At 38.6% G+C, this 26923-nt stretch overlaps 1 protein-coding gene across 3 annotated transcripts; it reads right to left on the bottom strand.

Moving 5' to 3' along the window:
* On the bottom strand, positions 1-25775 carry LOC110453367 (serine/arginine repetitive matrix protein 2-like). 3 transcript variants are annotated; one of them, XM_021502301.1, is made up of 5 exons: positions 25689-25775; positions 21748-24859; positions 7503-8165; positions 5919-6053; positions 1-820 (listed from the first exon to the last, which is right to left on the bottom strand). In XM_021502301.1, the coding sequence occupies exons 1-5, from the start codon at positions 25703-25705 to the stop codon at positions 587-589; spliced, it is 4161 nt and encodes a 1386-aa protein (XP_021357976.1). In that variant the 5' UTR covers positions 25706-25775; the 3' UTR covers positions 1-586. The 3 variants fall into 3 exon arrangements, with proteins under 3 accessions (XP_021357976.1, XP_021357968.1, XP_021357960.1); XM_021502293.1 differs by having other exon boundaries at positions 25535-25695; XM_021502285.1 differs by having other exon boundaries at positions 21748-25695.
* Between the last annotated feature and the right edge of the window lie 1148 nt (positions 25776-26923).

Here is a 26923-nt window from a genome sequence, read left to right as displayed (position 1 = left end):
CGGTCTACAAACGTTGCGACACGTTTAATATGTACAAAGTTTGTGTAAAAAGTAAAACTTTGATATCACATCTTACCAAACTGACAAATCTTATGGAAGATACCAATATACTTATCACATTTTGTAGACCTTATGTGCAATAAATTGTTCTCGTCTGAGAAAACAAGGCTATTGGTCAAATTTTCAGCGACTATCGCACATTCATTGTTCAATAGGAGCATGGTCCCATTAAATCACTTCAATATCAGACTTTATAGGAATTGTTTAGTACGACCTCCGACAGTTGTGGAGCCACACATAACACTCATACAGGGTAACATACCTTAGCACTTCCATAACAACAGCCAAACACTACATTTTTGTTCCCTTTCCTTTTTCACCACTTTTTGCTTTTAAACAAATGTAACAGGACTCAAAACACAATAAATATATACATATTGTAAGTTGTGGCAATATATATTGGTGCGTATATTTCAACACAGAACAAATTGTTTTAAAAAGCTAAAGGGCGAAAATTTGATCAGACAAAACTTTAGCATTCTACAATCGCACGACCTACAGTTAACATGTATCATCATTCTCTGTGTCACACTTTCTGGGGAATGTTTTGCTTAATCATGGCTACATTTTGTTTCTCCTCCTCGTGTCGCTGCTGAAGTTTGTTGAGGTCTACCACTTCTATGGGGGGCTGCGTCTTCACAGGTGATTGGTTGCCTTTCTTATTCAAGGGAGACAACTGGGAGGAGACTTCATATGAGTTGTACTGTGAAGGTTTTGCCTTCACAACTGGTTTTGGAACATTTTTGGCGTAATCTAGGGCCTGTTTAGGAAAAATATAATAAATTAGTACAGGTGACAGGTTACTCATAAAAGCTTAATTTTATTTTCTAACCATGAAGTATAACATAATATCCACATTTATAGATATAAAGCTTTACATACTGATACATTGCCAAAAAGGATCATGTTCTCTAAATTGTTAAACAGTGGTAACATTTATTTATTATATACTTTGGGAGATATTTTGATATTTTATCTCTCACTCTACCTTTCAAAACAGTTCATCAATTTATTCACATTATGCAAAAAATGAAAAGCAATACAATTTTGTTAACAATAATTGATATTTCAGCAGTTTTCCCAAAGACATATTATTTTCAGTGAATACCCCCTGTTGATCGATTGAGCAATTGTTTGCGAGATCAGTATATTAAACGGTTATATTGGTAGCAGCATGCTATTAGTACCACTATTCCCTTCATTACTTACCAGGAAAGTTCAAAAATCTGCCCCCTCCACAGAATATGGTTCATGTGTTACAAGGGAGTTATTAACCTTAATGATAATTTGTTTTCTAAAAAAGATTATTGCTTATATTTCACAATGCTACAGATGGACCAAATATATCACAATTTCTGGTAGGTTCTATAAATATACCTTAAATAATCATCAGGTTGAATAATTTCAAAAGGTCTATACTTCCAAAAAGTTTATTTATTCTTCAGAATTATTGTGACCATTTCATTTTTAAATTGGGAGAACTTGTTCGGTGTGACCTGTCCATTGACTGTCCATACAGAACTACGACCAACCGTTACAACCCCAGACAGTACTGACACTGAACAATTAACTGTCCATACAGAACTACGACCAACAGTTACATGCCAGACAGTACTGACACTGAACCATTAACGGTCCATACAGAACTACCACCAACCGTTACGACCCAGACAGTACTCACACTGAACCATTAACTGCCCATACAGAACTACAACCAACCGTTACAACCCAGACAGTACTGACACTGAACCAAGAACTGTCCATACAGAACTACGACCATCCGTTCCATCCCAGACAGTACTGACATTGAACCATTAACTGTCCATACAGAACTACGACCACCCATTACAACCCCAGACAGTACTCACACTAAACCATTAACTGTCCATATAGAACTACGACCAACCGTTACACCCCCAGACAGTACTGACACTGAACCATTAACGGTCCATACAGAACTACGACCAACCGTTACAACCCAAACAGTACTGACACTGAACCATTAACTGTCCATAAGGTTGAATAATTTCAAAAGGTCTATACTTCCAAAAAGTTTATTTATTCTTCAGAATTATTGTGACCATTTCATTTTTAAATTGGGAGAACTTGTTCGGTGTGCCCTGTCCATTGACTGTCCATACAGAACTACCACCAACCATTACATCCCAGACAGTACTGACACTGAACCATTAGCTGTCCATACAGAACTACCACCAACCGTTACAACCCAGACAGTACTCACACTGTACCATTAACTGTCCATACAGAACTACGACCAACCATTACAACCCACACAGTACTGACACTGAACCATTAACTGTCCATAAGGTTGAATAATTTCAAAAGGTCTATACTTCCAAAAAGTTTATTTATTCTTCAGAATTATTGTGACCATTTCATTTTTAAATTGGGAGAACTTGTTCGGTGTGACCTGTCCATTGACTGTCCATACAGACCTACGACCAACCGTTACAACCCAGACAGTACTCACACTGTACCATTAACTGTCCATACAGAACTACGACCACCCGTTACAACCCAGACAGTACTGACACTGAACCAAGAACTGTCCATACAGAACTACGACCATCCGTTCCATCCCAGACAGTACTGACATTGAACCATTAACTGTACATACAGAACTACGACCAACCATTACAACCCCAGACAGTACTCACACTGAACCATTAACTGTCCATATAGAACTACGACCAACCGTTACACCCCCAGACAGTACTGACACTGAACAATTAACTGTCCATACAGAACTACGACCAACAGTTACATGCCAGACAGTACTGACACTGAACCATTAACTGTCCATAAGGTTGAATAATTTCAAAAGGTCTATACTTCCAAAAAGTTTATTTATTCTTCAGAATTATTGTGACCATTTCATTTTTAAATTGGGAGAACTTGTTCGGTGTGACCTGTCCATTGACTGTCCATACAGACCTACGACCAACCGTTACAACCCAGACAGTACTGACAATGAACCATTAACTGTCCATACAGAACTACGACCAACCATTACAACCCCAGACAGTACTCACACTGAACCATTAACTGTCCATATAGAACTACGACCAACCGTTACAACCCCAGACAGTACTGACACTGAACCATTAACTGCCCATACAGAACTACAACCAACCGTTACAACCCAGACAGTACTGACACTGACCCATTAACTGTCCATACAGAACTATGACCAACCGTTACAACCCAGACAGTACAAATGTTTATCCTCCAGGAGGCTCTGCCAGCTAACGTCACACTGTCAAATTAGTAACAGTATCATTGTACCTAAACTTCTACCACCACCAAACTAACAGTAATCCTCCCGGAGGCTCTGATATACCAACACGTTACACTGTCAAATTAGCAACGGTATCATTGTACCTTAACTTCTACCTCCACGAAACTAACAGTAATCCTCCAGGAGGCTCTGATATACCAACACGTTACACTGTCAAATCAGTAACAGTATCATTGTAACTAAACTTCTACCTCCACCAAACTAACAGTAATCCTCCAGGAGGCTCTGATCCCCAACAAACTTCAACATTTCATTATCAACCAAAGTTGATATATAAATCGTTCAGGACAATACAAACGACTTCTCCTGATATCTTATATCCATGCTGACATCATCACACGTTAATGTTACAACAGAAAAACACATAACACATCCATAACACAGCAACAACTTAGTGAACGTTCAAACAGAAAACAACAAATAACAATGGAATATTTAAATGTGATCATCAGATGACTGACTTTGTGATACAAGAGTTCCGCACAATTACCCGATACAGGATTTTTATTTATATATACATATTTAAAAACAGATCAATCATCATATCTTTTCATACCTCGGTACATACTCTAGTCTCTATTTAAATTTTCTATTGTAACATTACAAACAATATATTCAATAAGAGGCCTAAATGGCCTGTATCATTCACCTGGATATGTTTTAAGTACTTGTTATGAAGTAAAGATTATAAGACCCTTTGAAGCCTCGGGTTTTACTAACTTTGTAAACCCCTCGGGTGGAACTTCCCTATCCTACACCTTTGGGCTTGAAAGAGTATTTTTCTCTCATTCCTTCTACCAAAATAAACTAATAAACCATAAAAAGGCGATTGAACTGGCTACCATTTTAAAAATATCAAAATTTTCCCCTTAGCTTTTTATACGAAAACAAATCTGTCAGCAAGACTAACACAAGCATACCCCATATATGCAAACAGAGTTTGCGCAGAAAAAATATCTCATCTTTCTTACGTACAAAGGTAAATATTTCGTAAAAGGTTTTCATTTCATCACGTCGCCTTTTCCGCATTGCGGCATCAGAATTTTTCCAAATTCATGACATCACATTATTGTTGAGTCATTGTGACGTCACATCACACGAAATGGGATGTAAGATAGAAATTTCCTACACCCCTTCTTTACCCTGGACAGCTCTATCTTATACACATGGAAATGAGAGAAATAGCACTCCATGGTATATATGAAATTTCAAAAAGATTCATCCAGTATTTCTGGAGATAAAGCGAGAACAACCTTCAAATATCAAAATCCAAGATGGCGGCCTGGTGGCGATCTTGTTCTAATGAATACACCCTAATAGTAACAGGCACCACTAGACAACTGGATGGAGACAAAATTGGGATAAAATCCTGTAATCCCTATAGTAGAAATAAATGTTTCAAAGGTCTTAATTCTATTTCCCCTATTGAGCCCGCCCCTCTGCCCCAAGGGGGTCACACTAACCGTTTTTTCAAAATTGAGTGCCCTTGGACTAAGGGTGTTCTTAACCAAATTGGGATAGAATCCCTTAACCCCTATGGTAGAAGAAGAGTTTTAAAGGTTTACCTCTATTTCCCCTATTCGGCCCCACCTCTCTGCCCCCAGGGGGGCCACAACCACTGTTTATACAAAATTTAGTCCCTTTGGACAAAGGATGCTACAGACTAAATAAGGAGAAAATCCCTTAATCCCTATGGTAGAAAAAGGATTTTAAAGGTTTTACCTCTATTTCCCCTTTTTGGCCCCTCTTCTCTGCTCCCAGGCAGGGGTTGGGGGAGGGGTCACACCAACCGTTTATACAAAATTGAGTGCCCTTGGCCTAAGGATGTTCTAGACCAAATTAAGATGAAATCCCTTAATCCCTATGGTAGAAGAAGAAATGCTCCCAGGGGGGGGGGGTCACACCCACCGACTATACAAAATTGAGTGTCCTTGGCCCAAAGGTGCTCCAGATCGAATTTAGTCAAAATCCACTAAGCCGTTCAGGACTAGTAGTCTTTTAAAGGAAAAGTTGACGGACAGATTATGACCCCCGGATGCTTCACCACGGCATAAGCTCACTTGCCCTTGTACAAAATTACAACTATTCATTTCATGTCAGGGTTTTGAATTATTAAACTTTTTGTTTTGTATATGAACAACCAGGTGAACCTTCAGAACTATTTCCAGACATCAGTACACTGTAAGTCAATATCGTCAAACAGCCTTGTAACGCCATGACAAAATGTTAATCAGCAAAGATACCAACCAATCACAGCATTCCTACAACATCAACAAACAAGTAAACAAGCACGAACAAACAACTCTTCAACACAAAACACTGTTAACATTCCACCAATAACCACAACAACGCTGCACACATATCAATGGACAGGTCACACCTGACTTACAAGTTGGCGCCTATTGGCGTCGCCCCGGGGCCGTGTCTTGGCCAGACGCCCAGGGGCCGAGGTGGAGTTGAGGGCCTGATGGATGTGTTTGCTGGGGGATTCGGACATGGGCGATTCGAGGTAGCTGTCGTAGACCAGAGACTGACTTACAGCGCGCCGTTTGTTCTCTTCCCGCTGGTCATGTGATGGCTGACGACGCTGAACGGGTTTACGATCGAGCAATTCCTGTCGGTTTCGCTCCATCACTAGTCGTGCATACTCATTCTGCTTGTGTTTCTTCTCAAGCTGTGAACATAAACAAAGATCAGGATAACAGTCAAGTTACAGGATCAGGATAACCACAGTCAAGTTACAGGATTCTGATTGCTGTATAACAAAATGTTCATGGGTATTTTCCTTCGTGGTTTGAAGCCATTTAGATTATTCCGTGGTACAAACTTTCGTGTATATCCCATATTAACAAACAGTATACAATTCAAAATCATTCTATTTATTTTCATGGTTCAATATCAACCACGAAAACCACAAATGTTTATACATAACAAACATTTCATGTTATACAGTATACTATTAGTAAAGTGACACCCATGGACTCAATATAAATGGTACTAAGTATGCCATACAGGGCTGTGCAATATGAGAATTTTAACATTTACGTTGATATAGCTTAATGACACTACAAAACTTCAAAAACAACATCCACTTCATGTGCAGCTGGGAGCTAGGAGACTAATAGAATCATTCATCCCCTTGGGGGTGAGATAGGAGAATCTCAACCCGAGGGGAAAGATTGTTAAGTTGCCAAACACGAGGCTTTGTCGAGTGTTTGGCAACTTAAGAATCTTTCCCCGATGGTTGGGATTCCCCTATCTCACCCACAAGGGGGTGAATGATTCTTTTTCTCATACCCTGTTTTATCATTGTGTATCATGTATGATGGATTCTTGACGTGACATCATTGTATTGTTGAAGTGACGTCATGCCATTGTTATGAAAAGGGGAATCCCCCCCCGTCTCAACCCTAGGGTGAGACAAGGAAATCTCACACCGGTAAAAGTGCGGATTTCTCTGCGGAGCTGAATGTAATCAATTCCTAGCTGGGAAAAGGGTGAAGAACTTATGGACAATGACGATAGAAACTCTGGAATTGAATATTCTCTTGCCCCATAGCGGTATAAAGCATCATCAATTTAATTGGCATATCATTATAAACTTTTCAACCATGAAAGAAAAGCATCTGATTATAAAAATGTGCAAGTATAAAAATCTTCCTGTATAACACGATTTCCATTTCTTCCTTTTACCAGATAAACCTGATATTTTATCTAACTATTTGTCAATGAAATTTGCTGAGACTGAAAACACATCAAGTACACAAGAAACTGTACTAATAACACTCAGACAATTGTAAATTATACATAATACCAAGAAAATACTGTTCTGAAAAAAAAGAAAAAAAAGAATACCATTTGTGTGTGTGTGGTACCACGACGTTATTTTAACTGCTTAGTGGGTTGAATGTGGTTTACTTCTACATCATACCATTTCTCTACTCACCACAATATTTATTCTTTTATGTGTTTTTCAGGGATATTCAATATAATCTGCGTTTAACACAACAGCATTTTCTCATTTTCAAAAACTTTTGTATATTTTTTTCAAAATTGATGTTGTTGAATACCAATACTACAGACCAATAAGTGCCATTAGCTATATAGGGCCATTAGTACCTACCTTTTCCTTGAAGGTTTCATTCTCCATGTCAGGACCCAGTGGCCCTCGGCCAGCGTCCATCTCCTTTTTTAGCTTCTTGTAGTCGCTCAGTGTATACACCTGATACCAGGGCTGCTCATTAGGGTCCTTCTGTCGATTCTTCTGGTGAATTGCTGAGTACCCCTCTAGCTCCACACGGATTGGACCGGTTGCGAACCGATCCTCTGTGCCTGCCGATATGGGTGGGATCTTGGGGTATGGATTGGGTGACTGATGCTTGGGCTCTGCCTCATAGGAAGGTTGCTGGCTGTAGCCCTGTTGTTGCTGATCATACACCGGATGAGACTGCTGCTCGTAAGATGGGTGGCGCTGGTATTGGGGACTCTGGGTCTGGGGGGCGGGGACTTCTGGAGGCTGAGACTGCTGTGTCTGGTAGGGACGCTGTGTCTGGTGGGGTTGGGACTGCTGTGTCTGGTAGGGCCGCTGGGTCTGGTAGGGAGCCTGTGTCTGGTGGGGTTGGGACTGGTAGGGTGGAGATCCCTGGGGCTGGTACTGAGGCTCATAATCCTGGTTTCTCTGCGGTGGCAATTGGTTCTCCTGGTCTTGGGCCTGGCTGTAGTCAAAGTTATAAGGTTCTGCTGGAGAGAGACCCGGTGGTAGTCCAGGGGGTGGTCCGGGGGGAGACTGGAGAAATACAAATATATACATATCATAATAACGCACATTTCTGGAGTTCAACTTTAAAGTGAGTACCAGGTATTATAGTATGATGCATTTTTCACTGGTCAACAATAATTACTTATCAGTAAGTAATACTGTAGGAGTAATACTATAAGATTACTTATTTTACCAGACAGATTTTAGTGCATTATCAAATTTTAACAAGTTAGCGCTTTGATGAAATGACACACTCATAGTATACAATAGAAAACTATACACAAAAACTATACACAAAAACATCAATAAGAGCAATTATAAATTAGTATCATATTCTAAGCATGTACAGTGCTAAAATAGGAATGCTGCTAAAACCTGTACGCTTACAGTATAATATGTTCCGTGATCTAAGTGAATGTAAATGTGACAACACAACACCCTCTGTCACATCACCCTTTATGTGAACTTACATTGTGATGTAACAACACAACACCCTCTGTCACATCACCCTTCATGTGAACTTACATTGTGATGTGACAACACAACGCCCTCTGTCACATCACCCTTTATGTGAATTTACATTGTGATGTGACAACACAACACCTTCTGTCACATCACACTTTATGTGAACTTACATTGTGATGTTACAACACAACACACTCTGTCACATCACCGTTTATGTGAACTTACATTGTGATGTGATAACTCACAACATCTGGTCAAATATCAGACGTTGTGAGTTATCACAACGTCTGATATTTGACCAGATGTTGTGAGTTATCACATCACCATGTAAGTTCACATAAAGGGTGATGTGAACTTACATTGTGATGTGACAACACAACACCTTCTGTCACATCACACTTTATGTGAACTTACATTGTGATGTTACAACACAACACACTCTGTCACATCACCGTTTATGTGAACTTACATTGTGATGTGACAAAACAACACCCTCTTTCACATCACCCTTTATGTGAACTTACATTCTGATGTGACAACACAACACCCTCTGTCGCATCACCCTTTATGTGAACTTTCATTGATATGTGACAACACAACACCCTCTGTCACAACACCCTTTATGTGAACTTACATTGTGATGTAACAACACAACACCCTCTGTCACATCACCATTTATGTGAACTTACATTGTGATGTTACAACACAACTCCCTCTGTCACATCACCCTTTGTGTGAACTTACATTGTGATGTTACAACACAACACCCTCTGTCACTTCCCCTTTTATGTGAACTTACATTGTGATGTGACAACACAACACCTTCCGTCACATCATCCTTTATGTGAACTTACATTGTGATGTAACAACACAACACCCTCTGTCACATCACCATTTATGTGAACTTACATTGTGATGTTACAATACAACACCCTCTGTCACATCACCCTTTGTGTGAACTTACATTGTGATGTTACAACACAACTCCCTCTGTCACATCACCCTTTGTGTGAACTTACATTGTGATGTTACAACACAACACTCTCTGTCACATCACCCTTTATGTGAACTTGCATTGTAATGTGACAACACAACACCCTCTGTCACATCCCCCTTTATGTGAACTTACATTGTGATGCGATAACTCACAACATCTGGTCAAATATCAGACGTTGTGAGTTATCACAACGTCTGATATTTGACCAGATGTTGTGAGTTATCACATCACCATGTAAGTTCACATAAAGGGTGATGTGAACTTACATTGTGATGTGACAACACAACACCTTCCGTCACATCACCCTTTATGTGAACTTACATTGTGATGTGATAACTCACAACATCTGGTCAAATATCAGACGTTGTTCGTAACATAGTTTTCTATAACATGACATGTGCTCTATGATATAAAAGGGATCTAAAACTTATGACGGCCAGTAAACCCTGTCCTTTTAAAATTTGTACACTGAAAACTGTTACTCAGGTGGCTGTTCTGCATTTAAAACAATCGTACAGAATGCCTTCACTTATTTTAACTAAACAAATGATTTTTGATAAACTAATTTAATTTCCCATGATAATAATATATTAAAAAAATATTGGCCTGTTTACTTCAACACAGTCAGTATTACCGGGTAATGCCAACTGAACATGACAAGGTCAACATGAACTGTAAGGATGAATTCAATATGAATCGATTGTTACAAGGTAGTACACACTACATAGAATTTGTCATTTGCAGTTGTCATTCATAGCCAATATATTCACTGATTAAGTGTGAAAACTAAGGCAACAGTAACCTAACCCTTTTTTTCAGTTTTAAAAGAACTAAGAACCTGACTGAATTTGTTATAAAATTGAGTTGATAATCTATAATCTGTGGATTGCTATAGTATTTTCGTAATTCTGATTTTTTTCCAATTTTAATTCACAAACAAAAATGCAGTAAATTTTAATGCAGACAACCGATACTTTCAGTAAGGGCTATCCATAACTAATACAACCTTTGAGGAGCTAGTGTAGAAGGTAGGTAGTTGTATCGACCATTCTCTATTAGTCTAGTTAAGACATCCTTAATAGCAATTATTGGATAGGCTCTGTGGTTTGATTTCATCTTTAGAAATGGAACAGTTATGTACATGTAGGTCTTGGTCTGTCAATTCCTAGCCAAAATCAATAAATGCACAGCACATAGTAAAACACCATTTGTGTACTTTGAATGAAAAAAATTAAAGCACAGATGTATTAAGAACTTCATTGTGATTCTTTTATTTTTCTCTACCCTGAGACTGAAGTGTACAATACTGGTAAGTTATTGACAGAAAATCAATATTACTGAGCATGTACATATCCTAATACAAATACATACAGAATTTACCTGGTAGCAGGTCTATACACTAATAGTTAAATGGTGTATGTTTATTAAGGGTATACGCTACCTTGCTGTTACAATCTTCACCACTAAAGAAATTTAGAAAAAAATTGCAAGTGATTATCTGGTCATTCAGAATGTCTGATATAATATTAGATAAACACCAGCTCATTTCCAAGTTTGAAGAGGCAGTAACTTCAGACAGAACACAATCAGAGCTATAGTATACTAGGTGTTAGGTCATTGTTTCTGGACACAAAAAATATTTGTAACAGGAAATTTTCTGAAAGCATATTCTTTCAATTGATGTTAACCCGATTGTGGCACCTGTTTTAATTGTACATAGGATTGTGGTCACTTTCTAGCTACATACTGTAAGGAATTTCCCTTTTCAGCTCAATCAGTTTAGTGGCAGATTGGAAAGCCGAAGGTTGCTGTTTCGATTCCCGGAGGAAACACACTGCTCTCTTTCCTGTTACAAATCAGTGCTTTTTTTCATTTCTTTGGGATGGGGCCTTTTTTGTCTGATTTTGGGAAGAAATATAGTATACCAATTGGGAAGGAAATTCTCAGGAGTAAACTGCAAATTTTGGGAATGAGGCATAAATATGAAAGTTTTAATTGGGAATGGGGCCCATTATTTGTCCTTAAAAGTCCCCAGAAATACTCTGCAAACGGTGTCCATCGCCCTCCCAGTATTCCATCACTCTACCAATTGAGCTAGAGGAAAATTCCCTCCAAGACAAAACTTAGAAGGTAGCTGTAATCTAATGTAAAATGAAAACCTATCACATTACCCCTCCATTTTAAATGTGTTTGCTCCCAAACAAACCCTATACTAACCTAGGTTTGAACTCTGTGTTACCGGGTAGCCAGGTAGCCGGGTCACAATTCCCAGTGGAAGCATGCTGCTCCCTTTCCTGTTCACTAATTAACTACTTGTAGTCTGTCCAAATCTAAATTTAGCACAGATTTTAAAGTTTATTTATTAATGTAGCTTTCATGCAGAATAAGTCTGATTCAAATATACATTTATTGAACCCAGAAGGCCTCATTTTAACACAGTTAAATCTCAGAAGTCGCATTACATATATATTGAGGGATGCAAGTTTCTGATCATTTTTAATTGATTGAGTTGGAGATAATACAATTTAATATAGAGTAAATATATTTGGTTACAACTACAGTTTAATAAATCCATTGAACGCAGATTTAAAATTAGAAATAAAAACATAAAGATAATTGCATAATATTTCATTAACGTGAGGTATATATATATATATATAGTAGATGCTTATAGATTACCCAGCTTAAGGTAGAACTGTTTACCTAACCTTGTACACCTAGAGAGGATCAAATGTCCAAAGCTTGATCAAATTCTGATAAACAATCGTTTTAATTACATTCCATACGTTATGTACAGTGTATTAATCTAGAATCGGTCAAAGGCCAGCTATGTTTGGCAGGAGACCAGGTGATCAGCCCACACCAGCCTGTACCAAGTCTTCTCAGTTTACAACAGCCATTTTTAACCTCTTTTTTTGTTTCATTGGTATTTACTAAAACTGTTTATCATTAATTTTGTTCTTCTCATCTTAAATATATAAATCTGAATACATATGCCAGCATTCTGAAAGGATTTAGTCGGTTATTAAACTATTCACCATGAAAATAGTTTAAGTCATTTTGTCATGCGGGTTGTCAGGTGTTCGCTACTGGGCCGTAAAATGAAGATATCTGATAAGCTGCTAAAATTATAAAATTACAATAGGGACTGGAATTTATCAGTTAGCCCGATTGTAGAGGTCTATCATTGGAGGATTTCTCCAAGCTAAAAATACTGCCATACTACTCTGAGTATGGTAGGTAACAAAACTAGCTGTCCGGTCATGTGACGGTGTGATGTAACTGTTCCCTTGTGTAGGTTAATACTTAAAAGCCAGATGTGGTACAATTAAAAATGGAAGTTTCAGCCTTTTTAGCCCACAGTTGAAATAAGACCCTGCCTCCCATACTCCGCCCCCTCCCTTCTCTCTACACACAAACAATAAAAAATATCAGAAAAGGGGCAAAATATTCATAAAAAGGCCTGTAACATTATTACATGTGTAGAAATTCTCTTGAAATTCAGATAATTTCTCTAAGGGGATTGGTTCCACAAAGACTCCGTCTACAGACAGACCCTGCCAGTATATCCCACCCCTAACATTGTTACATTGTGGATACAAAAAATCTGCTATTTGCATTCTGCATTCTTTTCTATTCTATATTCCGACTTTAGTGAAAAAGGTTTAGCGAAATAAGTCTTGTATTTCTTCAAAAATTACCTGTTAAAGAATTAAAGATTTACTAAGATAAAACATTAACACATTGCACTATACACCCTGTACCCTGTATATGTTGTACTTGTAGCTATACTGTTGTTACCCAACGTATGTGAGATGTACTTACTTATTTATATAAGTTTGGGGGGGGGGGGGGGTGCGTAATCTCAGCATACTCAAGCGATACCATTTCTATCTATGTGCCCCAGAAAACCCCACCCTCAGGAGCTATTAATCTGCCCCACATTTCTACCTGTTCAGGTTAATAGTTTCTCCGTTAGATTGACTGATCTACACCAGGACCACGTTAGTTAATTATAAAACTTAGTCTTCTAAAAGTAATTTTCTCCCCATATACACTTTTTATTTGTTATTAAATTAATTTCAAAATTGAAATATATAAATTAATCGCTTTATTTCTTGATTTGAAAAATGTTGAAAGATACAGAACTCGGACAAAAGCAGCTTTCCATCATTACTGATATTTTTTTGCTCAACATTTTCTCCTCGCATTAATTGTTTATACAACCATAACACATCATTACCTGTACATGGTACTTCATTACTTACGTATCACAACCATAACCTCCCCATGAACTCAGAAAATCAAATGGCTGTACTGCCAATTAAAGTTATACATGTTAGTGATATACATGGAAAACATAAAACTCCATTAGACTGTAATTAGGACAGGAGGCGTTCTCGTTATCAATGCAATACCTGCTAAAGGCAAGTTGTACCGAGTATGGGTAAATGTCAGTTTTTAACATCAATTACTGGTAACATTATAGAATATGCTGATTAAAACACTGCTGTGGTAACTAACTCTTACGACTTGCAAGCTGAGAAAATTAATAAATTGATTATAAGACCTTTAAACGAAAAGAATTTGGGTGTCTAAAATGCAGCTTTAAGTATTGAACCTTATCTTGGATGGCTGCATTACAGTAGAAGAAATGTGAGTTCTATAAGGTTTGTTGTAAGCTATATGTGTGCAGGCTGTAATCTCTAAAAATAATTCTTGACAACAGCATGCACGTCTAGATAAAATTTCTTCTTTAACGACAATTGGAAGAAAAAGAAAAAAAATGCTCGACACAAATGCAAAAAAATTTAAAGCAATCTTTTGAAATTTTAAACAATTGATCAAGTAGTATATTGGCGGCGTGTCTGTTTACGTTATATAGATGGTGACAAAGCCGAAATGTCTTGTCATGTTGGATGGACCTTACTGCGGAACACAGGTAGAGGACAGGCTTGGAGGCCGTCCAATGTAGTATATATAAATACACGATACATCACAAACAGGTCAGGGAACAGGCACAACATACTGACGTGATTCTAAATCAATACCAAGTACAAAACGACATTTAAATTTCCAAAGCTCAACATTTTAATTTGTACTTTGGAGGTTTAAGTGAAATTCTATATTGTATGGTGAAGGTTGTGTTGAAATTTCATACCATTTTCACTACATGTCTATTTTTAAGAGGAGAGGCCAAGGACAAGAACTGAAAAAATGCTCAGTGGTGTTAAAGCCTTCCATTTCAGTTTGATACAGTAGCCTTCTATTTCAGTTTGATACAGTGGCCTCCTATTTCAGTTTGATACAGTAGCCTCCTATTTCAGGTTGATACAGTAGCCTCCTATTTCAGTTTGATACAGTAGCCTTCTATTTCAGTTTGGTACAGTAGCCTTCTATTTCAGTTTGATACAGTGGCCTCCTATTTCAGTTTGATACAGTAGCCTTCTTTAATTTCAGTTTGATACAGTAGCCTCCTATTTCAGGTTGATACAGTAGCCTCCTATTTCAGTTTGATACGGTAGCCTCCTATTTCAGTTTGATACAGTATCCTTCTATTTCAGTTTGATACAGTAGCCTTCTATTTCAGTTTGGTACAGTAGCCTTCTATTTCAGTTTGATACAGTAGCCTCCTATTTCAGTTTGATACGGTAGCCTCCTATTTCAGTTTGATACAGTAGCCTTCTATTTCAGTTTGGTACAGTAGCCTTCTATTTCAGTTTGATACAGTGGCCTCTTATTTCCGTTTAATACAGTAGCCTTCTATTTCAGTTTGATACCGTAGCCTCCTATTTCAGTTTGATACAGTAGCCTTCTTTAATTTCAGTTTGATACAGTAGCCTCCTATTTCAGTTTGATACCGTAGCCTCCTATTTCAGTTTAATACAGTAGCCTCCTATTTCAGTTAGATACAGTAGCCTCCTATTTCAGTTTGATACAGTAGCCTTCTATTTCAGTTAGATACAGTGGCCTCCTATTTCAGTTTGATACAGTAGCCTTCTATTTCAGTTAGATACAGTGGCCTCCTATTTCAGTTAGATACAGTAGCCTCCTATTTCAGTTTAATACAGTAGCCTCCTATTTCAGTTTAATACAGTAGCCTCCTATTTCAGTTTGATACAGTAGCCTTCTATTTCAGTTTGATACAGTAGCCTCCTATTTCAGTTTGATACAGTAGCCTTCTATTTCAGTTTGATACAGTAGCCTCCTATTTCAGTTTGATACAGTAGCCTTCTATTTCAGTTTGATACAGTAGCCTCCTATTTCAGTTTGATACAGTAGCCTTCTATTTCAGTTTGATACAGTAGCCTCCTATTTCAGTTTGATACAGTAGCCTTCTATTTCAGTTTGATACAGTAGCCTCCTATTTCAGTTTGATACAGTAGCCTTCTATTTCAGTTTGATACAGTAGCCTCCTATTTCAGTTTGATACAGTAGCCTTCTATTTCAGTTTGATACAGTAGCCTCCTATTTCAGTTTGATACAGTAGCCTTCTATTTCAGTTTGATACAGTAGCCTCCTATTTCAGTTTGATACAGTAGCCTTCTATTTCAGTTTGATACAGTAGCCTCCTATTTCAGTTTGATACAGTAGCCTTCTATTTCAGTTTGATACAGTAGCCTCCTATTTCAGTTTGATACAGTAGCCTTCTATTTCAGTTTGATACAGTAGCCTCCTATTTCAGTTTGATACAGTAGCCTTCTATTTCAGTTTGATACAGTAGCCTCCTATTTCAGTTTGATACAGTAGCCTCCTATTTCAGTTTGATACAGTAGCCTCCTATTTCAGTTTGATACAGTAGCCTCCTATTTCAGTTTGATACAGTAGCCTCCTATTTCAGTTTGATACAGTAGCCTCCTATTTCAGTTTGATACAGTAGCCTCCTATTTCAGTTTGATACAGTAGCCTCCTATTTCAGTTTGATACAGTAGCCTCCTATTTCAGTTTGATACAGTAGCCTCCTATTTCAGTTTGATACAGTAGCCTCCTATTTCAGTTTGATACAGTAGCCTCCTATTTCAGTTTGATACAGTAGCCTCCTATTTCAGTTTGATACAGTAGCCTCCTATTTCAGTTTGATACAGTAGCCTTCTATTTCAGTTTGATACAGTAACCTCCTATTTCAGTTTGATACGGCTCTAAATCTCAAGTGTCTAAAACAAATAGCTAGTGTATTTTCAGGATGATTTCTCAGCAACTATTAAAGACTGATGCCGATTTAACAATAAAAGCAGGTCTGTTATACATATGACATCGGTTGGACAGGTTGCCCAGAGGATAGCGCACTCTCTTTTCAACAAGATGGCAAGGGTCACAATCAGGGACATTAAATAGTATGGAGTCACCTGCCCAATCACCAGGGTTTACTCCAGTTTCCTCCCACACAAACACCCCTGTGAGCTTTCAGGACCAACAAGAGTGATTAATACATTTTCTGTTATATAATATTATGACAGATCATTAACTATCACGTCATCATAATTTACTGAAATTGTACCCAAGTTGTCTCCTTTTCCTTGTCTAACTGAAAGTTGATAAAACAAACATTTCTACTAAATGGAGGACTGTTGAAGATTTTCCTATGAATTCTGATCTTATTAATTTATTCATTTATGATGCGTACATCAAATGCAGTGTTGGAGCAAGTGATTTTGTGACATTTTTAGCATCTATAATAAATATCATGAAGCTAAATTTACTTTCATTATTGCTTAAACAGTCAAATTATGGCAGCACTAAATATCCTTCCATGTTGGAGGACTGTTTATAATAATCCTGTGTTGTCAAAGTTGTCAACTGAGATATTGCCCGTAACCTAAAGCAGACTTAAGCAAAGTTGCCTGCCGAAATTTGGCCATAACCTAAAGGCAGACTTAAACAAAGTTGTCACTGAGATATTGCCCATAACCTAAAGGCAGACTTAAACTAAGTTGTCACTGAGATATTGCCCATAACCTAAAGGCAGACTTAAACTAAGCTGTCACTGAGATATTGCCCGTAAACTAAAGGCAGACTTAAACAAAGCTGTCACTGAAATATTGCCCATAACCTAAAGGCAGACTTAAACTAAGCTGTCACTGAGATATTGCCCGTAACCTAAAGGCAGACTTAATCAAAGCTGTCACTGAAATATTGCCTGTAACCTAAAGGCAGACTTAAACAAAGCTCTCACTGAAATATTGCCTGTAACCTAAAGGCAGAGTTAAACAAAGCTGTCACTGAGATATTGACCATAACCTAAAGGCAGACTTAAACAAAGCTGTCACTGAAATATTGCCCATAACCTAAAGGCAGACTTAAACTAAGCTGTCACTGAGATATTGCCCGTAAACTAAAGGCAGACTTAAACAAAGCTGTCACTGAAATATTGCCCGTAACCTAAAGGGAGACTTAAACAAAGCTGTCACTGAGATATTGCCCGTAAACTAAAGGCAGACTTAAACAAAGCTGTCACTGAAATATTGCCCATAACCTAAAGGCAGACTTAAACAAAGCTCTCACTGAAATATTGCCTGTAACCTAAAGGCAGACTTAAACAAAGCTGTCACTGAGATATTGCCCATAACCTAAAGGCAGACTTAAACAAAGTTGTCACTGAGATATTGCCCGTCACCTTAAGGCAGACTTAAACAAAGCTTGAGCAAGATTTGATATTAAGGTAATACGGTATTAATTAAATTTCCTTTTAAAACTTCAACATCAAGGTATTCCGGTATTTTTTTCTGGGCCCAACATGCTAAATTTAGTGGGTAGTTATATAATGTATAGTGTTAAATTGTGCAGTACCAAAACAGTTTAATACATTTTATGCAGAGTTTTTAATTTTTTTTCGATTTCGTGGAATGGAATGCAGACAATTACAAGGTGATATTGTATTAGTTATGGTATCCAAAATACATCTCCTGGGTTGAAAATTCAGTATTCTTTTAACACGGCAACATTATTTACCAGCTAACAATAACAGCTATTCAATTTATTAGCTGTAACTATATTCCTAAGAGAAAGTTTGGTATCGGAATGGTTGCTATGTGGAGGGTCTGCAATGTTCCCAAATAAACAACCAGAAACATAATTGATTGTAAAGAAGGCCTGGAATACTTCTGTGTATTAGCCGAGGGTGTGAATAGATTTCTGTGTATATATAGAGTGGGTATGGTCAAGTCAAGTCTAAATGGACACTCAAGCCTTAAACAGGGCTGTAAGTGACTAATTTATAAAAACCTAGATCTTAATGTTGATACTGAACTTCACATTTAAAGATCTGACAATAACCTTGGACTTAATCCTCACAAACACTATTAATCTAACAAAGAGCCACTCCTCAAACGAAAGCTAATACAGGATTGCCAATACACAATGTATGTGGCTCAGTCACGACTAGTCAGCCAAGCTCTATCATATTTAAAATTAATATTCATGTTTTCCCTGCGATATTTATATGATATGTACTGATTTCTTATAAATTAGATGACATTACGAGTTAAATCAAATAACTGATAAAACATGATGTACAAGATTATAACTTTGACTGTGAAATCCAGACAATATTATTAGGAAGATACGTTTTTTCCAAACGACATGAATTCTCTAATAAGTATGGCAGGCTTTTAGAATGTACATGTGATGTTTTATATACTTTATAGATATAAGTTCTAACTCACTTTGTACAATAATACATTTGTAACGACACCTCAAACATTGACACAACATAACGTGTTACATTGGTGTCATATTTCACCAATAATCAGAAATTTATATTCATGAGGCCATGTGACGGACCAACAGCACAACTTAAAACAGACTGTCCTTAAAATCTGAGGATTTGCATTTTACTTACTTACTGTTCAAACTTTTATCTTATTATTTACTTTGATGGCTGCTTCGTAGGTACCATGCTGTTCTGTTAAACACTACTGATTGTCTATAATTTATCTGCCGCCATTTCTTTATTTTTCTGCTATTTGTCTATTGTCTGTGTATGTCATCATTTGCCTGTCTATCATTTTTCTATCACTAATTTGACAGACATTTGTCTGTCATTTTTCTTTAACCCCGTATCTACTCTTTTCCCGCGGGGGGGACCTCACTTAAATTCTTAAGCTGAATTCAGAATCTTTCCCGGAGGGAGATTCCAATTCTGGAAATGGCTGAACATTTTTACTTCTGTGAAAATCTTATTAATCTTGTTAAACTTGATGCAACAGTGCTGACCTGTACAGTGATCTGGTAATTTTAAACACTTAGTGTTGTCAACCCAGTGGGGCATTGTCTGGCGTATTGAAACGAAAGTAAACTCAAGTTACTGACAGGGTCGAAGTCATTGATCTGTTTACTTTATAACCCATTCACCTTCTGTTGAAAGTCTTCACATAAATCTAAATAACTTATGTACTGTGAGTATATACAGACAACAGTGTCTCCAGGACACCTCCAAACAGTGTCGTCGACACAGTGTACCGCGCCACAGACACGCTAATACCGCGCCACAGACACACTAATACCGCACCACAGACACGCTAATACCGCGCCACAGACACGCTAATACTGCGCCAGGAAACGCCACTGTTTGGTCTCCGGATACACACATGGTAACCTTATACATACCTAAACACAATAATATATCTTGTCTCAGAAACTTTTTTTCTAACATCCTAAAAAACCTTCAAAACCGTTTCCTTTCTGTGCTTTTGTGTCAATATTTTAATGGCCTAGCTAATACATGATGTTATTGACAAAAAATTGATCCCCAGACACATATTACCATCATAATGTTTAACACAATATCCTTTTACATTGACATCTAATCCAGCTGTTCAATGTAGGTCTTACTTCTAAAGAGCTGGAGTTTGAATTTATTGAATGCAAGGGCTGGTAGATTTTTTTAAGTAAAATAACTACATAATAATATTACATGTACTGTATAGGGGATCGTAATTTTGAAAATATTACCCCATTCCAAATTTCTCTGAATCTTATCTGTAACTAATGAAATTTGAAACAACTTATATTGTCATAAATAAAGTTTATCTGAGTTTCATCAGCTTCGATCACTTTACAATTTATAAAAAAATATTTAAACCTTGTGCTTTTATACAATTTGAAAATTAAATGGACTTAAAATATATTTGACCCCAAACCAACGCTTGATGAACCTTGGTGAACCTCTATGGCTTAAAAGACCTTAAAGGATCCTATAAATTTTGGAATTGATATGTCCCTAATGATCTAGAGAGTTTTGTATACTGGAATACATTGTAATATTGTCCCTGCAGAGGCCAACAAAATACACAAACTGTCTTATATTAAGGTTTCGTAATTGTACGTAAGTGATTATATAGTTAAAAGGTGAACAAGAATGTGATGCATGGTTATTGACTGATTTTTAGGTTATTCTATAACATACAGTAAAAACCTGACATTTCTGACACCTGACTTTAAAGAAATCTTGTTATACAGTAAAAACCTGACATTTCTGACACCTGACTATAAAGATATCTTGTTATACAGTAAAACCTGACTTTACTGACATTTGACTTTAAAGAAATCTTGTTTTACAGTTAAAACCTGTTTACTGACAACTGATTATAAAGAAATCTTGTTTTACAGTTAAAACCTGACTTTACTGACACCTGATTATAAAGAAATCTTGTTATACAGTAAAACCTGACTTTACTGACACCTGATTATAAAGATATCTTGTTATACGGTAAAACCCGACTTTACTGACACCTGACTTTAAAGAAATCCTGACCAAGCTTACACCTGACTTTAAGGACACACTGTAATTGCCAACATACCATTGTCCCAAAAAAATAGGCTTCTTTCTCTTTAGTCCAGACTTTTACAATATACTGTATGTTTGACCAAATTATTTCAGTCCTTCTTGGTATAGGATAAGACAGGTTTATTCACCTTCTTTTTATCATCTTGTCAAATGACACAGTCCCTCTTGATTTCAGACAAGAAATGTTTTACTATTGTTTTGAATTATCAGATGTTATTTTTTTATTTTATTTTTATTTTAAGGCAGAAAACATATCCTACTTGTAAGTCAAAGCAACAAGTTACAAAACAATCAGTTGCATGTACCCTTAATGTTTGACAAACACAATCTTGAATTAGTTATTTCTACCCTGACAGACTTACCTGGTAGTACTGTTGTCGGTAGGGATCCTGGGCTAGGTCCTGCCCCTCATATGCCCCCGGGTAGTACTGTGTCCCCACAGGGCGGACTCCACCTGTCGCTTGGGACCCATGCAGCACCTCTGCCGATACTTGTGGTATACCCCGGGGATCACCTCCCTCCCCCCGGGGACTCAGAACTTTGAGGTTAATATCCACACTGATTCGCTGTCCGTCCTCAGTCACTATCTCCTGGGTGACAGGCTTCAGGTCTATTGGTTTAAATGATGCTGGAGGCATCCCCTGTCCATCCATACGATCACTGGGCTTTGGTCTATTTGCTTTGTTTTCCAGTGGTTCTAGGTAGTGGTTTCGAGTCGGGGTGCCGTACATATGAACAGGTTGCCTCCCTTGACTCTGCCCTTGACTATAAAGAGGCTGACGAACTAGTCCATTCTCACTGGAGTACTTTTGCAGACCCCTGTTTTTCCTGAGACTTGTGCCGGAGGCTGTTTTAGATTTATTAGTCTGTTTTGCGTCTTTCTTTTTTTCAAGCGCTGTTGAGCGCTTTGCCCAAAGTGCTTCAGCCATTGATGCATTCTCACTAGGAATGTAATCATCAGGCGGGGAATCACCACGACTTTTGTTTGACGTAACATTGTTTCGCGTCGTTTTTTTAGATCGGAGTTTAGGTGTTATAAATACACTGTCTAATTTATTCTCACCTTCCTTTTTTCTTTCTAATAAATAAGCATATGATTTATCTGGCACTTTACCGTAATCTACCTTGTTGTTTTCTACAAAGTCATATTTTACAGGTGGAGGGTTAACTATCTCCATGCGCTCCGTTTCACGCTCATCATAACCGTACGGACCACTGGGTTCCTGGTAGGCCTGCTGAGGCGGTGGGGGAGGGGGGTTCTGCCAGGGGTCCTCCAGCGAATCCTCCAGGGGAAGTTTGGGTATGACAAATTCCTCATCTTGCTGGGCCTGGTCACGAAGTCGGCTCTGAAGGTGAGCCTGGTACTCCTCTTCCTGTTTTATCAGCTGTTGTTCATCTTCCTCCGGCTCATAACCATTCTGTATCAAGGACCGAGGCTGCCTGTAGTTATCGTTGTGGTCATCGTACTGTTCAGCCTCATTCCTGCCCCGGTTTTGCTGATCATTGTAAGTGGGTCTATCATCATATCTATTTCGATCATTTGTTTCGAGATGAGCAGGTCCCTGTCTACCATCCTGATACTGTGGGGGATCATTTCTGTCCTCCTGACCCCTGTCACCACGATTATAACTATTGTATTGGTTACGATCCTCATATCTATCGTGTCGATTCCTATCGTCATATTGAGGTTGTTCATTTCTGTCCTCATACCGACCGTAACCTGCATTTTTATCCTCATATCGGTCATTCTGACCTTGACCTTTGTTCTGGCTCATGACCCTGTTTCTGTCCTCATATCTATTATCCTGTCTTGTATCGCGAGCCGCTGGTGGCTGAACCCTAGGATCTCCCTGGTTGTCTCCCCCTCCTCGTACGTCCTGAGAGTAACCCCTGTTTTGAGCCTGTTGACTATACTGAGAATCGTAACCATGCGGTCTCTCACCCTGGTTATTGTTGCGACTATACTGGTCAGGTATTGGAGCCCCGGGACCCTCACTGTCTTTTCTGATATACTGACCCCCCTGGGGAGCCCCCTGACCTCCAATCTCTTTCCTTACATTATGTCTATAATCCTCCCTATACTGGGGCTCTGGAGGGGGACGACTATACTGACTATTATACACACCCCCATCATAATTGTCTCTAGTATAGCTGGGATGACCTCCCTGGATGGGTGGTGCCTGTGTTGTGGTTGCCATTGGTTCTACTTTATCACCTTTATCAAGTTTTCTGAAAGTATCCTCTATATCATCCTGTCCTTCATCAAGACGACTTTCTACAAACCGATACTGATCTTCCTCCTCCGGAGTGAATGTTGGAGAATCCACATACACACGTTTAACAGTTGGTAATGTCGTGTTGGCGCTCCTCCGTTCTTGAACGACAGGTGATGGAGAGTGCCCTTGAGGCTGTGGTACTGCAGGTGCTGGTTTTGGCGTATCAGTGTCCGACTGGCCGTCCGAGTCCCACTCCTTTATCTGAGGAGTGGTGTCACGTCGCGGCGTGACTTGGTCGGGCTTTAAGGGTGAGCGCGGGTGAGGTGTGGGAACACGTTCCTTCAGATGACTACTTGGAGCACGAATTTGTTCCTCGTCACTGTCACTATTGTCACTTCTATTTTTAGGTTCTGGATGAAAGGAAACTGCACTGCGGCCACTTTTACGTCCAGATGTGGCCGAGTTTACCTTCGCGTTGTTGTTTACAGAATCTCCTACCTGCGGTTTAGAGGAGTTTCTGCCACTAGGTGGAGCTCTATCACTATCCTGAGTATCCTGACGTCCTGTAAGTTTGGCAGGTTTTACACTATCCCTAGTGTCCTCGCGTTTCGTTACAGACTGTGGCTTAACACTACCTTGTGTACTCTCCCGTTTTATTATAGAATGGGGTTTAGCACTTCCTTGTGTATTTTCACGACGTTGTACAGCCTGCTCTGCACGAGGCGTGAACTTAGCGTTTTGTGTTCCCTCGCGTGGAGTGTCTCCCTGGGCTGCAAGAACAGCAGGATTAGCGACTGCGTATACACTGCTGGTGCTACGTCTAGTAGCGGGTTCCTCACTTCTTGCAGTAGGTTGAGGAACTCTACTTTTGGCAGAATCAGGAACACCCGAGCTAGGCTTGGGTGTCGGGATTCCTCGTGAAAGTTCGGAGTCTGGGCGCACCTGACTTAGTGCGTTCGGGTTGTCTTTCCGTCTAGTATGTGCAGACGCTGTGTTTATATTGGGTATTTTGTTTGATGTTGGAGATTCCACAGGGTAAGTTTTCCGGCCTGTGATTGGGGAGTTCTTCCCCGAGTCAGAGTCTAAACTGTCTTTTAACTGGTGGGACTGTTCAAGGTCAAGGCTGTCCTGTAGATCATGTGATGCCTCTAAACTGTCCTTGACAATATCAGATTGTCTTGTGGTTGGTTGACCTTGACCCTCTGACCTCTGTGTTGTCGCAGGGTTGTGACCTCCCGCTGCGACCCCGTGGTCTGGACTGTGTGGAGAGATATAATTGAAGAGATTAGTGTTTGTGTCTGCCCTGACAGTGTACCCAGCACCAGAGGTTACGTCAACAGCATGCAGTGTCTCAGTACCTTTCACACCTTCTACTCTATGCGTTTGGACAGAAGCAGGGGAAGGGTTAGCGTTAGAGGAAATATGCACATCTACATCATGCAAGCGTTTGTCATGCAAGGAGGGTGTCACTATAACAGAGCTACGTATACGTGCAGGAGTTACAAGTTCTTGTGAATAATCCTCGTTCAACAACGAGCTATCTACTCGCGACAACAGTGATTCGGATGTTTTCTCTTTACTCTTCTGCAGGTTCAGTCCAGGAATGACCTTGGTGCGACTGTCTTGTTCTACCTGAGATATGTTAAGATCTCCAGCAGGAGTTGAAGAAGTCTGACCAGACACGTTGTCACGGTCACCTACAGAAGTTCTACTATTAGTATTACAGTTGTCTTTGTTAGAATCCAAAGGAATCACATCTAATTTGTTTTCTCTGTCATTACTTGCTATTCTATGAGAGTCAGCTAGCTGCGGGTGGCTGCCCCCGCTGGTCTGTACGTTGACAGCAGTAGGGAGTTGCGTAGAGACAGGATTAGTATAAGCAGGGTTAGAGTGACTAGAGTTGTCCAAGCGACTTGAGTCTGTTATTACACACCTGGTACCACCTGCCGCGGGTCTAGTGGCTGTACCAATACTACTATCCCCAGTCCGCTCCCGTAACAACTGAAGCAGAGCCGGGTTTTCGGTCACAATTCTTCCAGACGTGGATGAGTGTACACTACGTGGCTTCGTGCTACCACTCATATTACCTGGAGCCTTGTTCCATGATGGAACAGCCGTGGAACCCAGATCCTCAGGCCCGCGTGGTAGTCGGGGGCGTAAAGCACAGCATTACACAGAATCTTGGCAGTCTGAAAGTTACAGAGGTAGACAGTGAGAAAGGACAGGAAGGAGGATACAAGGTAAGCCAATCAGATCCCTCTATACACAAGTTACTATCTAAATACTGAATCAGATCTCCCGTTACAGATAAGCACTTATAACTGGAGAATATGCCATAAGCATGTACACATTGGAAAGTATTTTACTATTCTTTTAAAGCATCATCATTTTTATTTTATTTTTTTACTTTTTATTTTTATTACTTTTTGGGTTTTTTTGGCATATTTAAGTGAAAATGCAAATATTGCAATGAATATTCTTAATTGGCTACTAAGATATTTGACATTTTTTTCTTTAAAATTGAACATTGTGCATGCCTTCCAGAAAGAAAAACATGCTCAGTATAAAGGTAGGAAAATGTCTTAGCTGAGGTGTGACATAGAAGCCCAGTGTGATACCAGATTTAAGCCAAACCCTGGAGATGTGATTCATAAAATAATTTAGTATGATTAAAATTTTAAAATCAAAATGAAGGTAAAATCTTGTACAAAATTGAATCTAACCAGAACCTTCAATATCTTCTGTTGATGTTATTTTTTTCGTCACAGTGACTAGAGTTTTGTGACCACAATGTTTAACCAACGATCTCAAGGACAATTCTTGTGAAACAAGGATCTGATTAGGAGTTAAGATTGAAGGAGTTATTTGACAACAGTGCACCAACTAAATGTCACCAACTACACACTTTTCTATTAAACAATACAATACATACCTGAGTTAGGGTAAATATACTTATTCCTACACTTTGTTATTTTGACTATCCAATCCTTTTTTAGTATTGGTATAAAGGTAAAAAAATAATTCTGTTTTGTATATAAATTAAGGAATCAATAATTTTCAAAACAAAACAAAAATAAACAAGAAATAGTAATTTGCAATCGTACTACTTTCAGAAAAAAATTAAACATGCAAATTCTGTTATATAAAGGAACTACATCAACATTTTCAAATTTCTGTCAAATTCATGCAATCTTGATTTGTAAGAAATCAGTTTAAAATGCACAAAATAAACAAATAAGCAAATTCAATTTCTATACAATGTATATAGCAAAAACATCAAAGCGAAAAGCTAAAAATGTAAAAATGTAATTATAATTTGGCC

The sequence above is a fragment of the Mizuhopecten yessoensis genome, unplaced genomic scaffold, assembly GCF_002113885.1.
Source record: "Mizuhopecten yessoensis strain PY_sf001 unplaced genomic scaffold, ASM211388v2 scaffold855, whole genome shotgun sequence".
NCBI classification, from domain to species: domain Eukaryota; kingdom Metazoa; phylum Mollusca; class Bivalvia; order Pectinida; family Pectinidae; genus Mizuhopecten; species Mizuhopecten yessoensis.
Note: the sequence above shows the minus strand (reverse complement) of the source record. Positions and strands in the feature narration are given on the sequence as shown.

Coding starts and splice junctions, on each gene's coding strand:
- LOC110453367 (XM_021502285.1), bottom strand. CDS start 25,683: ATGAGTGGTAGCACGAAGCCACGTAGTGTACACTCATCCACGTCTGGA. Junction 8,166..21,747: donor ACCGACAACAGTACTACCAG/GTAAGTCTGTCA, acceptor GTATTTCTCCAG/TCTCCCCCCGGACCACCCCC. Junction 821..5,918: donor AAGAGAACAAACGGCGCGCT/GTAAGTCAGTCT, acceptor TTTCCTAAACAG/GCCCTAGATTACGCCAAAAA.